Source organism: Lissotriton vulgaris, chromosome 5, assembly GCF_964263255.1.
Source record: "Lissotriton vulgaris chromosome 5, aLisVul1.2, whole genome shotgun sequence".
Classification (NCBI taxonomy): Eukaryota; Metazoa; Chordata; class Amphibia; order Caudata; family Salamandridae; genus Lissotriton; species Lissotriton vulgaris.
This window is the reverse complement of record NC_141693.1, coordinates 526,207,876-526,222,093: the sequence shown is the minus strand read 5'-3', so window position 1 is coordinate 526,222,093 and position 14,218 is coordinate 526,207,876. Positions and strand designations below refer to the sequence as shown.

Genomic DNA, 14,218 nt, shown 5'->3' with positions numbered 1-14,218 from the left:
TTTCTCCACAGCTGCACCGCCATTAGAGGCAGCTGCAACGTTTAGGCCCTGTGCTTTGCGCCCCTTTAGAGATTGTGGTACAAAAGGGGGTGGTGATGGACGGAGCATCTGAATCAATCAAACACTCACACCCAGTCAAAAGATCTGGGTTTAATCCATCACCGTTCTTTAGCCCACTCTGCCACCCCAGTTCAGACATGGCTATATGCAAATCAGTCTGACCCTGTGCCTCATGGGAACAGTCCAGCCCGAACTGCCAAGCCATGTCTTCCCTGGACCGGAAACAAGCTTCCGAGGACCGGTTTCTGGCATTTCAGCCGTCTTCAGCCCGGCTTGCTTGAATCCAGTGGCAAAGTGAGCAAGGGACTCACGCCTGAACATACCCTGCCACACTTATGGCGGCCAACCAGAGATCCCATTTCCAACAATCCTCAACCCTAAATGGTTAAGACTACAATAAAAGGTGCAGTTCTAATCTTAGGCAGAGCAAATTATAATGCAAAATTGAACAGATGATTTAAAAACATTGCCATGGATGAGGTTTTTAAAGCCTTTCAAAGATTTGAGATAGTATTGTGCAAATGTGTATCATTTTTTTTATAAGGAGATCGAGTATCAGTCTTTCATTAAGTTAAAAAAAACTAGTTATTTCACACTGTGAACGATTTTGGGGTTTGTACCCTGAGAATGAAACATCAGGATAACATTGGAAGGGAAAATGGCTTGGTGATTAACAGTGAGAATTTTGTCTTCTAAATGTCCCGATAGAAATCAATACAGCTTCTTTTAAAGAGCTGGATGTACTTTTTCGACAGTTTTTTGGGGTAAGAAAGGTCCCCAGAGTAAAATATCCCATACTACAATTGCCAATAAATCAGAAGGCGTTGGCATTGTCCCAGACTTGTACATATATGAAGCCTCTCTCTTAGATATTTTGGTTTGTATGGTTGATTCTAAAGGATCCTTAGAAAAAAAAATGCTGGGATAAAATGGTAGAGGAAGAGAGATCACAGCTCCTGGTCTTCCTATAGATAGCCATACGTCACCCCAAAAACTAGATATAAGAGGTTAAAAGACCTTTGTATAAGACTCCAGACACTATTTTCTATTTACACTTGATGGCCGGCTATGAATATCTGCAATTGAAGGAATGTAGGTCTTAGGGCTATATATCTAGTCTAGCCACTTAAGGTTTTGGAAGACAAATGGCTTCAGTGAGTTGGGTCATTTTCTGCTGGGGGGAGATGTATCACCTGGCAGGAAATTTTAGATAGGTGCGGGGTTCGTAGTAAGCTATTCTTTTTCAGATTCATACAAATTATCTGTTTAATCAAAAAGTATTGTCTGGTATCCAGCGCAGGTCCATCATCACTAGCGGCTGCTATTTTTAAAGCAAGGTTGAGTGGGGTAGGTAATTGGTATAGATTTCTGCAGAATCAAGGGGAAAACCCTCTAATAAAGAATGTTTTAGTTAAAATTACTGAGACAAAACAGTGCTCATTTTCTGAGGTCGAGTGGCAGATGATCTCAGAACTTGGTAATAAAGCCTTAAGTGCTAATAATTTTAAGAGTATATCTTTTTTGTCACGATGGATGGTGTATTATACACCTAAAGCCCTCGGCCGGGTGTATCCAGAGTTGCAAGATAGATATTTTCATTGCCAGCAATTAGGCAGAGGAGATTGGCTTCATATTTTCTTCACCTGCCCATTGCTGACCCAATTTGGGACAAAAATATTTGGTGCTCTAAGCAAAGGCTTACAGACTAATTTACTATAGTCATAATGCACTTTATTCCTATTTAAGGAGTGCCGGAGATAATTATGTTTTAGCCATAACTGATCCCTATTTTGTATCTTTTTTTTACTATGAAGTCAATTTTGCTGTATCGAAAATATTATTATTATTCCGCTTTTATTATTTATGAGGTAATGAATTACTCTATTCTTCTCCTCAATAAAATTATTTAAATAAAAAAGATAATTTTGTCTTCAGTGAATTGTGATTTAAACATTGTTTGAGTATCTAAATCAGCTTGAGCCTAGGGAAAGTTTCCTTTTTACAAACCTAGAGTACATTTCTAAATGGAGTTTGGTCACTGGTGAACTAATGTTAGGTGTTGATGATGCTCCATACAACTTTTTCAAGTGGTCTAGGGTACAGTTTGAAGGTAATGGGGCCACAATGGATCCTTATGTGTCCCCAAGGTGTTGTAAGATGGAGTGAGATGGGGTTTCAATTTTCACTTGAACAGAACAGTTCACCAAATGTACATGAACTAGTTTAGCATTTGCCATTCAGCGTCCCTACATTATTTTAGCAGAGCCAATCTTTTGTTTGTTTACGGGAGGTATGCCATTAATAATTCTTATGTGACTGAGTTATAAATAGTTATGAACAAATTTACATTTATGATGGTGTTTCAACATGTTCTTAAGAGGGCAAAGTCTGTCCCGCTTCTCCAATCTCAATGACCTTGATGTAACAGATATAGATTGTGGCTTTCACTGTCATACATATTTTGATTAACTTCCACATTTTGTTTTAGTATGTTGATGAAGGATGGAATTTGAAAAGATCTAACTAGTCTACAACTACAGGTTTGTTAACTGTGATAAGATCCTCCTCAAACACAATAAGGTCAAGGGTGGAACCTTTAATGTGAACAGTTTGGTGCCATGTTGGATATCAGCATTGCCATTTAGTTAGGAATAAAGGCATGAGACTGAGTAGCAAGCCTCAATGCCCCCATTCTAAGTTAAAGTCACCGAATAACATGCTTTCGAGAAATTGATTTTTTTGATTGGTTATAAATTGCAAACATAGATCTATCGCCACTACTGTTAGCGCAGTGGACTAATGCATCCAGTGCAGCAATCTATGATCAAACTCTACGATCACAGGTTCAATCGCCAAAAGCTTCAATCAGCCACCCATCCTTTCTTTGTAAAACGAGCATCATTAAGTTTGGTAACAGAAAACTTCCACTAGTGCTACGATGTTCCCTTGAATTCAACACATGCTCTAAAGAGTTTGCCTGTAATTAATGTTCTTTCTCCCTGTAGTTTTTTGTTTGCTAGCTTCTAATGTAACTATAAATCCTTCAGGTGAACAGATTAGTGTTAGGAGTGAACTTGAAAAGAATAGAGGATACAAAAATGTGCATTTCAATGTTTACGGATGCTTCTACTTACATTTGTGACTCAACTTATTTACAAAGAGCCCTGGAACATTACTCTGGTAATCTACAGAAGTCATAGATTCCCAGCAATATGTCTAAAAACAGTACCTGTGCCAGGCGGATGGTGCACAGGCAAACAATTTGCTGGCTTAGTTTGCAGTTTGCAGCACATTTCTATTCTGCTTTCAACCAATGCACAACTTCTTGCCCACAAACTCCTTACCCTAGGCCTCCATTAAGTATGAGATTTTCCAGTCTCAAGCTCACCCTGAAAGCTTGCTTATGCCCAGGTTTTGGGTGAATACAGATGTAGCCTTATGGCTAGAGCGGTTGACCTCGAAGCTGGGGAACTTTGTTCGAATCTCGACAATGACGTATAATATCCTGTGAGTCTGGGCAAGCAACTTAATCTCCCTATGCCAAACAAAAAACAAATATGTCCTTCTGTAATGAAACTAGTGCTCATGTAAAGCGCTCTGATAACCGATTTCTCTGGTCTAGTTCATGCTATATAAAACAAAAAAAAATTGTTTTCAGGTTGGGAAAACGTACGGAAAATATTAGAAAACAACTACAACGTCTTGATTTGATGTAAGTTCCAAAAATTTGCCATGACACCATTAACTTGCCCTTATGCTTCCAGTTTTCTACCTCTAACTCTCGCATATAGCAGAAAATCAATTTAACCAGGTAGACTTATTTGCTGTATTAGGCTGATTTCCACTAAGAAAATCTGTTTGTGTCAACCAAAATTTCTGTTTCTCAGTATGAAATTCTACATTGTACACCTGTTAGGCTGGTGTCACAGTAGGACCAATGGTGGTGGCTAACCAACACCAGGACCAGAAATTTTCTTTACAAAATACCAAATTGCAGTAATTGCTTAAAACTGAGCTTTTTGGTATTTAGAAAGGGGGCACCCATAAGGCAACATTTTATTTTGCGCAGGCTGAGAAAATTGCTTACACCAGTTTTGGCTCTAGGTAATACTTATTAAAGTGAAAAACCTTGCAAATCAAGATGGTTGTGTAACACAAAATAATGGAGTCCCCTGCAGAATGCGATGGGGCCACTGATTCTCCTACATATCACAACTATTAATTGGCTTGGGCTTAAATGGGGCCCCCACCCCCCAAACAAATGTTTGGGCCCCCCTGAATGAATGGGGTCACCTTATGCCACAGGGTTTGCAGGGACCTGCATTATTACCCTGCACCAGGAGCACAGTAAATTGCTGCTTTTGGTTTGGATTCATTTTTATGAAGTGATGATTGTAGGTATGCATTCAATTAGTCAGCTTGGGCGATTTTGCCTCCCCAGTTTTCTCACCCCTGTGTGGAGTTCCACGGGGGTCTTCTATTAGCCCTACATTGTTTAACATTTACGCTACCGACTTAGCACGGTTTATTAAATCTTTTGGGTTAGCTCTCATGTCATATGCAGATGTCACCCAATTAGCGCTCTCCATTCATAAGAACTGGGACACTATTTTGGTTAACTTTCATGATGGCGTGTTGGCCATTAGAGCTTGGATGTCAAGACACTGCCTCAAATTGAACTCGTCCAAGACAGAGGTTTTGGCCTTTGGAAATGTATCCCCTGTGTGATCTCCTGGTTAGTGGCCAAATAAATTGGGATCCCCCAATCCCTGTTACTAAAGCCGAGAACTTGGGTGTCATCCTGGATGACAAGCTGTCTTTTAAATGGCATGTTAACAAAGTGGTCTCTTCATGCTTCTATGTTCTAAGAATGTGAAGAAACTGTTTCCTTCCATTCCAACTGATGCCAGTAGAAAGATAATATCCACGTTGGCTATTTCCAAAGTTGGTTACTGTAACAGCATATTGATTAATGCACGGGAAAAGGTTCTTCGTAAGCTACAGCTGGTGCAGAACGCATTGGTCTCCACGGTAGCTAGACAACTTCATTGGCTGCCTATAAGAAGCAGAACACAATTCAAAACATTGTGCATTGCCTATAAGGCAATTCACAGGATAAGTCCGGAATTTACTGCAGATATACACTCCCAACAGATCCCTGCGTTCATCAGGAGCTAACGTTCTTGTCATCCCAAGAACCTACAGAACTAACTGGGGCGACAGAAGCTATGTAGTGGTCATTGCTAAGTTGTGGAATCCCCTCCCCTCTCAGATCAGAGCCAGTCCTACTCTATTGTCATTTAGGAAACAAATAAAATGTGGCTATTCAATTAGTAGGCTTTTTTCATCTAGGCCATGGTCCTGCGTTCTAGAGCACTTAGCGCTCAGACACCTATGGGTATTTGCGCACTTTAAAAGTTGTTTTAACACAACATATGCCAAGCTAATGTGGAGGCCACTGATGATAAAAATGTAATGTTGCCAGTGGCAGCTGCTTACATTTGAAAGTGGTGGGTAAAAGTATTTTGCCCCACTTACATGCACTGTGAAAAACCAGTAGAGCCCTTAGGCTCAAGGATTTCAATTCACCAAAATGCCATGGGTAGTGGAAGTGACATTACCATTTGACCCTTATTTTCACTCACACACATTCACTTATACACACACTCTCTCTTCCATAAGCACACACTCACCTGCAATCATGCACAAAACATGCATTTAAAATCTATTTTTACTTACCTTAGCTGCCAGATAGGATCATATTCCAGACAATTGTACTCCATTGAATCTTATTACACTAATAGTATAGTGTGATACAAAACAGACTGAAAACAAGGAAAGTGGAGCCCCGACCGACTTCCATAAGGATGAGCTGCCCCTGTGTTTCTGGCACTAATTTTACCACCCCAGAGTCAAGAGTTCGCAAAGGCAGCATCAGGGGTTGCAAGGGCTGCGACCCCTAAATAACATTCATGCATAGGCTCAAGATCAAAACTGTCAATCATGGTCTGTTATATACATTGTTTAAAATGGGACACACTTGAGAGCTCTGGAGTTTAGGTGAAGGCAGTGTGAGTTTCTCACACTACCTGTAAGTAGGCCAAAAAGTATTTTTAATAAAAAAAAAAGAAAAGGGATACATACCCACTGCCGTGGTTTTCCTCTCCAGCAGTCTGTGGTGCTAAGACAGCATGGGGTCCCAGAGTAAACTCCAATAACTAATCCAGATGCTGATCTCATGCTGCTAATATTAACCAGCATGAGAGGATTTATTGAAGTGGGCTGGCTCAGTGCTTAATCAATTAACTTTGATAATTATGTATGGAAGTGTGTATTCTGGACCTTAGTTACTCCCAGACCCTTCAATTTCTATTATTCAGCACTCATTAAGGCACTGGGAGTGTGTGCCTACTCTCCGCCCAGTTGTCTAAGGCAATTTGGGTTGTAGAGTTTTAAAGTGCACATGTTAGGCTGACCATTACAAGACATCCAGCCAAACAGACATGTGCACTTTAAACTTAGCCACCACTTCCCTTGCACTTAGCTCAGACTGGCTTCACTGAAAAATAAAATGGTAATAACATTGTTTTATTACCATTTAATTTTTCATGTTTGCTGCACTTGTAGCGGGGGTGATGTCTTAATGAAGGAACTGCTGCTGAAAGTTGCATACACAGCCTGGCTTAAAAAACAAATATATTTGATGAATTTGAAATAATATGAATCACTAAAGTCCTCCACAGTCAAAATGGACCCATTTAAACAGATAGACATTTTGGGCCCTATTCACAAAGGTAAAGTCAGACGAAAGCCAAACTTTACGACTTTCGGTATTCATAAAGGGCATTTACTACTTGTATTTACAAGCAGTGTATGCCCTTTTTGAATACTGAATCTGTGCAGTTTGTCCACAGGATTCCTGAAGACACACTGCACAGACTCGAGTTTTCAGTTTCCGGTGTTGCACTGTATTGTAGGTACATCACATGTGTACAGCAGTACACAGTGATGACTGTTTGGTAGCCAGCAGCAGACCCCTGGACCAGGTGGCGGCGTGGAGGGAAGGTTGCATAGGTGTCCACTGCAGTTGTCTAGGCATCGTGGCTGCATCACTGCTTGCAGAGTCCAGATGGTGCCCTGCAGACTCCCAACCCTGTCTCAGGAGGTGAGTGATTTGTTTTTATGGCTCTATCTGTCCCTGAAAATGCGTGTGCTTTTGTTGTTTACGTCTTTGTGGTTTGTGCATATCTCACAGTTAATTAACCCCTTCAATGCTGGTGACAAAGGCAGCTCGTCATGGTTGTTACCTGCGCTGCGCGCATGACGAGATGGCTTTGTCAAATAAGGCTCTTTTTTGAAATGTCAGCGCACAGCGGGAAAACCCGCTAGCGCTCATGTAGTTAATTAGCTACCGCGTGAGTGATTTTACTCAGATTCGTAACTGATGCAGTTGTTGTACTGCCCTATGTAATAGTATGCCAATAGTAATACCCAATAGGCTGTGGGTGAACAGCCACAGTGTGCCCGGAGGCTACGGACGATGTTTGGGTGTCTCACAGACTTGGGACACTGTGTGTGCGTGTGTGCCTGCATGCGTGTGGTGTAGTTTGAAGTCTTCTCACTCCGGTGTTTGGTGATTAGGTACTGAAAAATGGCTGAACACGGTAATCCTTTGGAGTTTTTCTATCTAAACATAGGTAGGATAAAGGGATTTGTTGTGTTCACACTTCCAAGCTCTAGGAGGAGTAAAATAAGTGCACAGAAGCTCATACAGTGTATGACCGATTCCAATATCCACATATTAATAGCATGCTCAAATCAAGGAGCGGGATGGCACATTTAGCAGTGGGGTTCCATCTGTCCTTCTATGGCACGGTCTGTATATGTGATCATTGTTAGCCCCCTGCATGTGGCAGGAGAGACAACCATCCTCCAGGTTCGTAGCAGGCACAAAAAAACAGACCTCGACCTGAAGACATCTATACAGCTAATGGTTTTTGTACAGCTGGTATTCCCGCACCTAATTAAAAGTACAATCAATAATGTTTTTTGAAGAACTGGCATTCTGAGCACACATATTTTAAAGTAATTTCATTGCATGCACAGTAATGGTTGTTGTACTCTGAAGAGTTGTTGTTACATGAAATGTGACTCAAGTTCATTCATTTTAAGTTAGGAAGCCACGATTTATCCACAGGTTTTCAGGTTTAACTTTACAAATATCTAGTAATTGAGAGTCTATTAATCTGTTTGAAGGCTTTAGTTTTTACCTCTTTGTGCATGTTTCTATACTTTTTATGACTGTGACCTGCCCTTAACCTGAAGTCAGCCCTAATGTTTTCTGTACAACTGGCATGCTAAAGCACATATTTGATTGAAAGTGCTTTCATACCTAAAAATGAAGGAAAAGAGATTTGGTGAGACAAAATGTTTGCCTAAGATCGCATAACGTTTGTGGGTAAGCCCTGATTTATCCAAGTTATCTAGTTTCACTTTGTACAAATCAGGTAGTAATTGCGACCTGAAGGTATTTCTGATGTTTCTCACATCTTACGCTATAATAATCTGGGCCACTTGCAGGGTCTACATGACAACTGTCTTGCCGTTTAGCTGTGTTTTTATATATGAATGTCATTGGGCCTAATGACACCTAGAAACATCGAATCTTGCTATTCTTTGGGAAGTAGGATAGAACCATAACTGTGGCACTGTTAAAACTACATATTTTTATTGTAATTGCACAGAAAATGGTGATTGGACTCCCAAAAATGCACTGTTGTGCTGCCATAACGTGCCCCCTCATGCCTCCAAAGGCCAAGCTCAGCCTCACCACTCTCAAACTTCACCAGCCGCCACTGTTTGTGAATTGGGCCCCTTGTTCCCAAACAGATTCATACCTCATGCATAGACAGATTTCACATTAGGATTGACAAGGCAGGCAGACATTTCATTCACTTTACATTCCTCGCTAATGTCAACGTGCAACAGTAACGGTTCTCAGAACTGAGAAGACATGCACTCAGCTCAGTTCAAGTGCACATGAGCATATATTTTTTCACGTCTTAGTTGCATCTTTCCCACTCTTCCATGGCATAGAAAATCGTCTTCAGAGTTCAGCATTTGTTCAGGTGTGCCAATGTATTTGGGCGGCCTTACTGCCTACCATTTATCAGAGAAAGCACTAATGTGCAATTTCTCTAGAACAATGGTTGCGTTAGTGCCCTTGCACATTAGCACTACTGCTATTACGTTCTATATTGTTTTCCAGTGCATTGTCACAACTGCATTTGTCTAGTGCCTAATTTCCCCTTTGTGCATGCAATAATACATGCTATGCATGTGCTTAGATATTAGGGGGCATATTTACAACTAAAGTGGCGGAGCATGGCGTTAAGCCAAGAAGGCTAACGTTTCACTCCGTCACTTTAGAAATGAAGGCCTACCGTATTTACAACAATACGGTGCAGCCCAGTGTTTCTGCCGTCTCTGCCACAAAATTTAGCACCAACGCAGGCTCTCTTGCACCATAGTGCAAGGGTGCCTGCATTATGGGAAATTATTGTTTATGTGTACAAAGGTGCCCCTTTCTGCACACAAACAATCATGAATGGTGATTTGTAACTTCTATGTGTGCTGCAGCACACATAGAATGTGCAACTCGTAATTTTAAAAACGATTGTTTATGTGCAGGAAGGGACACCTTCCTATACATAAACAATCATACATGGCGTTTTGCTGCTTCTATGTGTGCTGCACATGGCAGCACAGATAAAAACAGCAAAAACAAGGAGAAATAAAGCATTTCTGCTCAATTCGCCTGTTTAGGACCAGGTTTGCCCTGGTATTAATTTTGGCGTTGCCCCAATGTCCCGCCACTCTTGTAAACAAGGGGCAGCATCAGAATCAATGGGTGTTGCGGCGGAACGCCCACCTAAACATCCATTGCCACCCCTTTCACGCTAAGTACAGGGTGAAAGGAAGTCTTATTCACAAGGCGGCGTTAAGTCATGTTAAGTGGCTTAATGACTCCTTGTGAATAATGAAAAGCCCCTTGCAACTAGGCCCTTTGGAGCCTCCACAAAAACATTTAGTGTGCATGCGCAATCTTCATGTGAAGTGAACTTGAAGAAAAGTAGAGGACAGAAACGATTTTGCTTAAGTGTCTTACATGAGTCAAACGTATGCACATATTCACAGTTCCAAGATACAGGCCCTGGTATTGTAAATATCCATAAGGAGACCTTCATCTCAATATAGACGTATAAAGTCACAACTCACTTTGACCTTCTAAGGTTTTCCGCTCATTTTGCTTCGCTGTTGTGTTTTCATATCCATTAAAATAGCACTCCATACAGCTTTCATCATTATAATGAAAGTGACAGAGGCAGACATGTCTTGCAGTGACCTGCTCCTTAGTTAGCTGCAGTTGCTATGGTAATGCCCATACCTGCCAGTCAGAAGCTCATACATTAAGATGCCCAGTGACCAGTAGTCGGCTGAAATGTCATGGCCTTTGTTCAGGATGATCTCTGGTGCTACATACTCTGGAGTTCCACAAAAGGTCCATGTTTTCTTTCCAAATCCTATTTTCTTTGCAAAGCCAAAATCGACCTGAAAGAAGCAAAATTCTATGAACACATTGAAGAGCTGACCTGCGTTTGGGTCCTTACTAAGTATAGGCAATATCTACTTACAGCCAACCCTTCTCCCCTGGCACACGCATGCACACTCAGCACCAGAGAAAACAAATACATTATGTTCACAATCATAATTCTTTTGCATATTTCATTCATTTCTGTGATTAAGAACGTTCTAATATTTGATATAAACAGTGGATAATTAAAAATATTGTTTCACAAATACTATAAAATTCATTAAAAAAAGATGCATCCTGACTGATATGGTGTTTTTCATGTAGATATATGTAAAAGTTGTGAGATTCACACAATTCTGTTATGTGACTTCATTAAACATTTTCACTATTTTTCCTGCAGGTTCCAGGAGAAACGGTGTCATAGAAGCAGAAATTGTTTCACGAGATGCATTTTTTTCATATCATTCCCCTTGTTGTTATACCGCATGAACTTTGAACGTGAACTCTTGGTAAATATTCATGAGAGAGACTTTGTCATGTTAAATTTGCTAAATTTTCTCTCGCGCGTCTATAAATACCCCCGAATAAAGTCCGGATTTTGCAGGCACCTACTTCTAATGTCACCACAGAGGTCTTCTCTGATACATAATATTCTTAAAGGGTTGTTCTCAAAATGTTAAGTTGCTTTTCTGAAATAATTGAAAATGTAAAGGAAATTTAAAGACAAGCTTAGAGGTTGTATACAAGCTATCCTTAGTCTTTACATTTAGCCCCGTACTTTTATTTAACTGTTTCATTTGCTTTCATGGCTGTGGTGAGCAGGGATAGCGACTGTGAAATAAAGAGCATTTTCCTGATAGAAGGAATGTAGATGCGTGTCAACTGAATCTCTTCTGTGCCACTCACCAGCTTGGCGTATCCTCGATGATCCAGAATGAGGTTTTCTGGCTTGAGGTCCCTATAAATGATTCCTTTGGAATGCAGGTATGCAAATGCCTCTACTACGCATGCTGTATAAAATCTAGTTGTTGCATCTTCAAACGAACCTCTGCAAGAGATGTTGAGAACAGCAAATTAGAGAACATAAGGCTTTTTGATTGAGAAGTTTGACCAATGTACTTTGCAAATAGAGTCTGAGATATTTGACATTCAACATATCAAATGTTGAATGGCCTTAGGCCAGCAGCGCACGGCTGTCTAAGGGTGAGGAAAAACACCCGGAAGAGCACAATGAGATTGAATGTCTGACGTACTGACTCATGGACAATGATGATGACATCACACAGAGGACCAATGAAATGTTTCCCTGATTTAATACATGTGTTTCAATTAGTTTGTCTGGCAATTATCAAAGTGTATGTCTTTATTGATAGATGTCTACACAACAACCCAAAGGATATTACTTTTCAAATCTACAATGAAAACATGTTATATTGTGAAGGGAGACCATAACTCAATTTGTTACACCAAGATACCCTGACCGGCTGGTAGTCTACACTGATTTGCCTAGAAGCTGATTTTCTGGTTTGCATATAATTTAAACGCAGTCACTATTCTGTAGGGTGTCATATAGAGAGGCATAGGTGTCGTGTAGGCATGGGGCAACAATACAGATTTCAGTCCTCCAAAGTTGGCATCTTCACGATGTGGTGCCAAAATCAGTCTAAAATGGTTTCCGATAATCTACAGAAAATGTTTCCAATTTTTTTGCAGAGCAGAACTTGAGTTCCTTGCTATTTGTTGCATTTCAACCAATCAAAACCAGAATAACTATATCCTCGATTGGCCTTTTTTTTCAGGCCCTTTGGACAGTCTGCTATAAAGCAAAAATACGGGTAATTCTGCACATTATTTAGCAAGACAACGCTGGTGTGGGTCACTGCTTCCCTTAATTAGCCTAATTCTGTTTGTTAACTGTAGTAGAGAAAAAATGCACCAATTTCGTCCTCTATCCCCTTCTCCGCTCACTCTCATTTCTGATTACAATAGCCCATTGGCAGCTAACGTACACATACAATCAGGGTGCCAAAGAGATTAATTGAACAGTAAAGTTAGAAGCTGCAAAGGTGAGCTACAATAATTGAATATTTGTGTCTCTGCTGGTTTTGCGACATTTTTGCCAAATTAAGAGGTGACACTGAACCCCACTTGAATCAAATATCCTTTTTTTTTTAGATATTCTAAACTTGCACTGGACAGCTCCACTATATTGTAACACATTCAAGCAGATGTTCTACAAAAAGAGGTGTAAACTATGTTCTAAACATACTCTATTTTATACACAATTGAAACTCAAATAATTTCAGATGATGAGTCTACACCATAGGAAAAGTGTTGTTGATCCCTAGTGTAGGGTGTTTATATTTACAAAAACCTGTAAAACACCTACGGCGTGGATTGTGCCAGTGAACTGTGGGCTTTAACCATTGGACGAGCTTCCAAAACGAATTTGACATAAGCCACTAGATTCATCAGCCAGTTCTCAATAACATGCCCATATGTCTTTGTGAAAACAAGGGTTGAAAATCTAACTCATCTCGGATTTTTTCCCCCTGGAAACTAACTAGTTCTCAAGTTCATGTGTCACCAGATAAGTGTATATGCATGGCAGATGTACATCAAAGACGAGACAAGTTTGTACGGTGACCGCCAAGAATGGAGGTGAAGTTTAACAAAATCATGGAAAAAACCTTCAAGTTTGATGTCTGCTACCAGTATGGGCAGCATTTCAGCAAGCCAACCATTTGCCATACAATTACAGCGGATACAGCTCGCGGTAAATATAATTATGCCTTCACAGCAGACCCCTTTTAATGTACAGTTTAATGTATGAGTCTGCTCTTACTGGCACGGAAAGAGGAGCGATCATCAAATTAATAGCAGCTGTGCTTCTGGCAAGATGGAAATACATACTGGTATCAGACATACTTGGCCCAATTCAGTGAACTGCACAGGAATGTGGCCAGCTATGGAGGTACACATCTCCACTCTGGGATAGTTGAGCAGATGTATCACTGGCACGGCTGACACATTTCCAGCACGCTGAATTGGCTCCACAATGTACAGTTAAAAATAAAATACAATAAAACGCCAAACAGAATAAAATTCATACTTATAACCAATTTGAGTTATTCCTTGTGTTGCTTTGCTGTTGGAATGTTGTCAAAGGACAGTTTTTTGGAAAGAGCAGAATGCAGAGAATAAAAACATGACTTCTTCAACAATACCCACTTTGAATTGTGTTCTTCATTTCTTACAATTTACATCAGAAATAATGTTTATAGTTTCATATTTTTGTTGAAGCAGCTAATTGTCCACCTTCCCTTTTGTATGCATTCACAGACAATTGGTTTCTCTGCTATGTATGTTTTATGTTAAGCAGTTGATTGCCTGTGGCAGTGGTTTTTAACCTTTTAACTTTTGAGGTCCCCTAAAAAAATCACTCCTGGAAACTAGGACCCCAAGACTTTTTTCCCCTACATCATTCTGAAATCCTTTGTTTTTACATTTCACACATCATCACTTTCTTCTTCTGCACCCAACTTGTATTCTCTCCTTCTGCAC

At 40.3% G+C, this 14,218-nt stretch overlaps 1 protein-coding gene across 1 annotated transcript in view; it reads right to left on the bottom strand.

Annotated features, from left to right (window-relative positions):
• The window catches only part of PRKG1 (protein kinase cGMP-dependent 1), a 1,912,306-nt gene that overhangs the window by 68,670 nt on the left and 1,829,418 nt on the right, over positions 1-14,218 (bottom strand). The window contains exons 13-14 of the mRNA XM_086921971.1: positions 11,561-11,702; positions 10,508-10,671 (exon numbers count right to left, since the gene is read on the bottom strand). Coding sequence (XP_086778097.1) covers positions 10,508-10,671; positions 11,561-11,702 — 306 coding nt within the window. The remainder of the gene's footprint in view (positions 1-10,507; positions 10,672-11,560; positions 11,703-14,218) is intronic.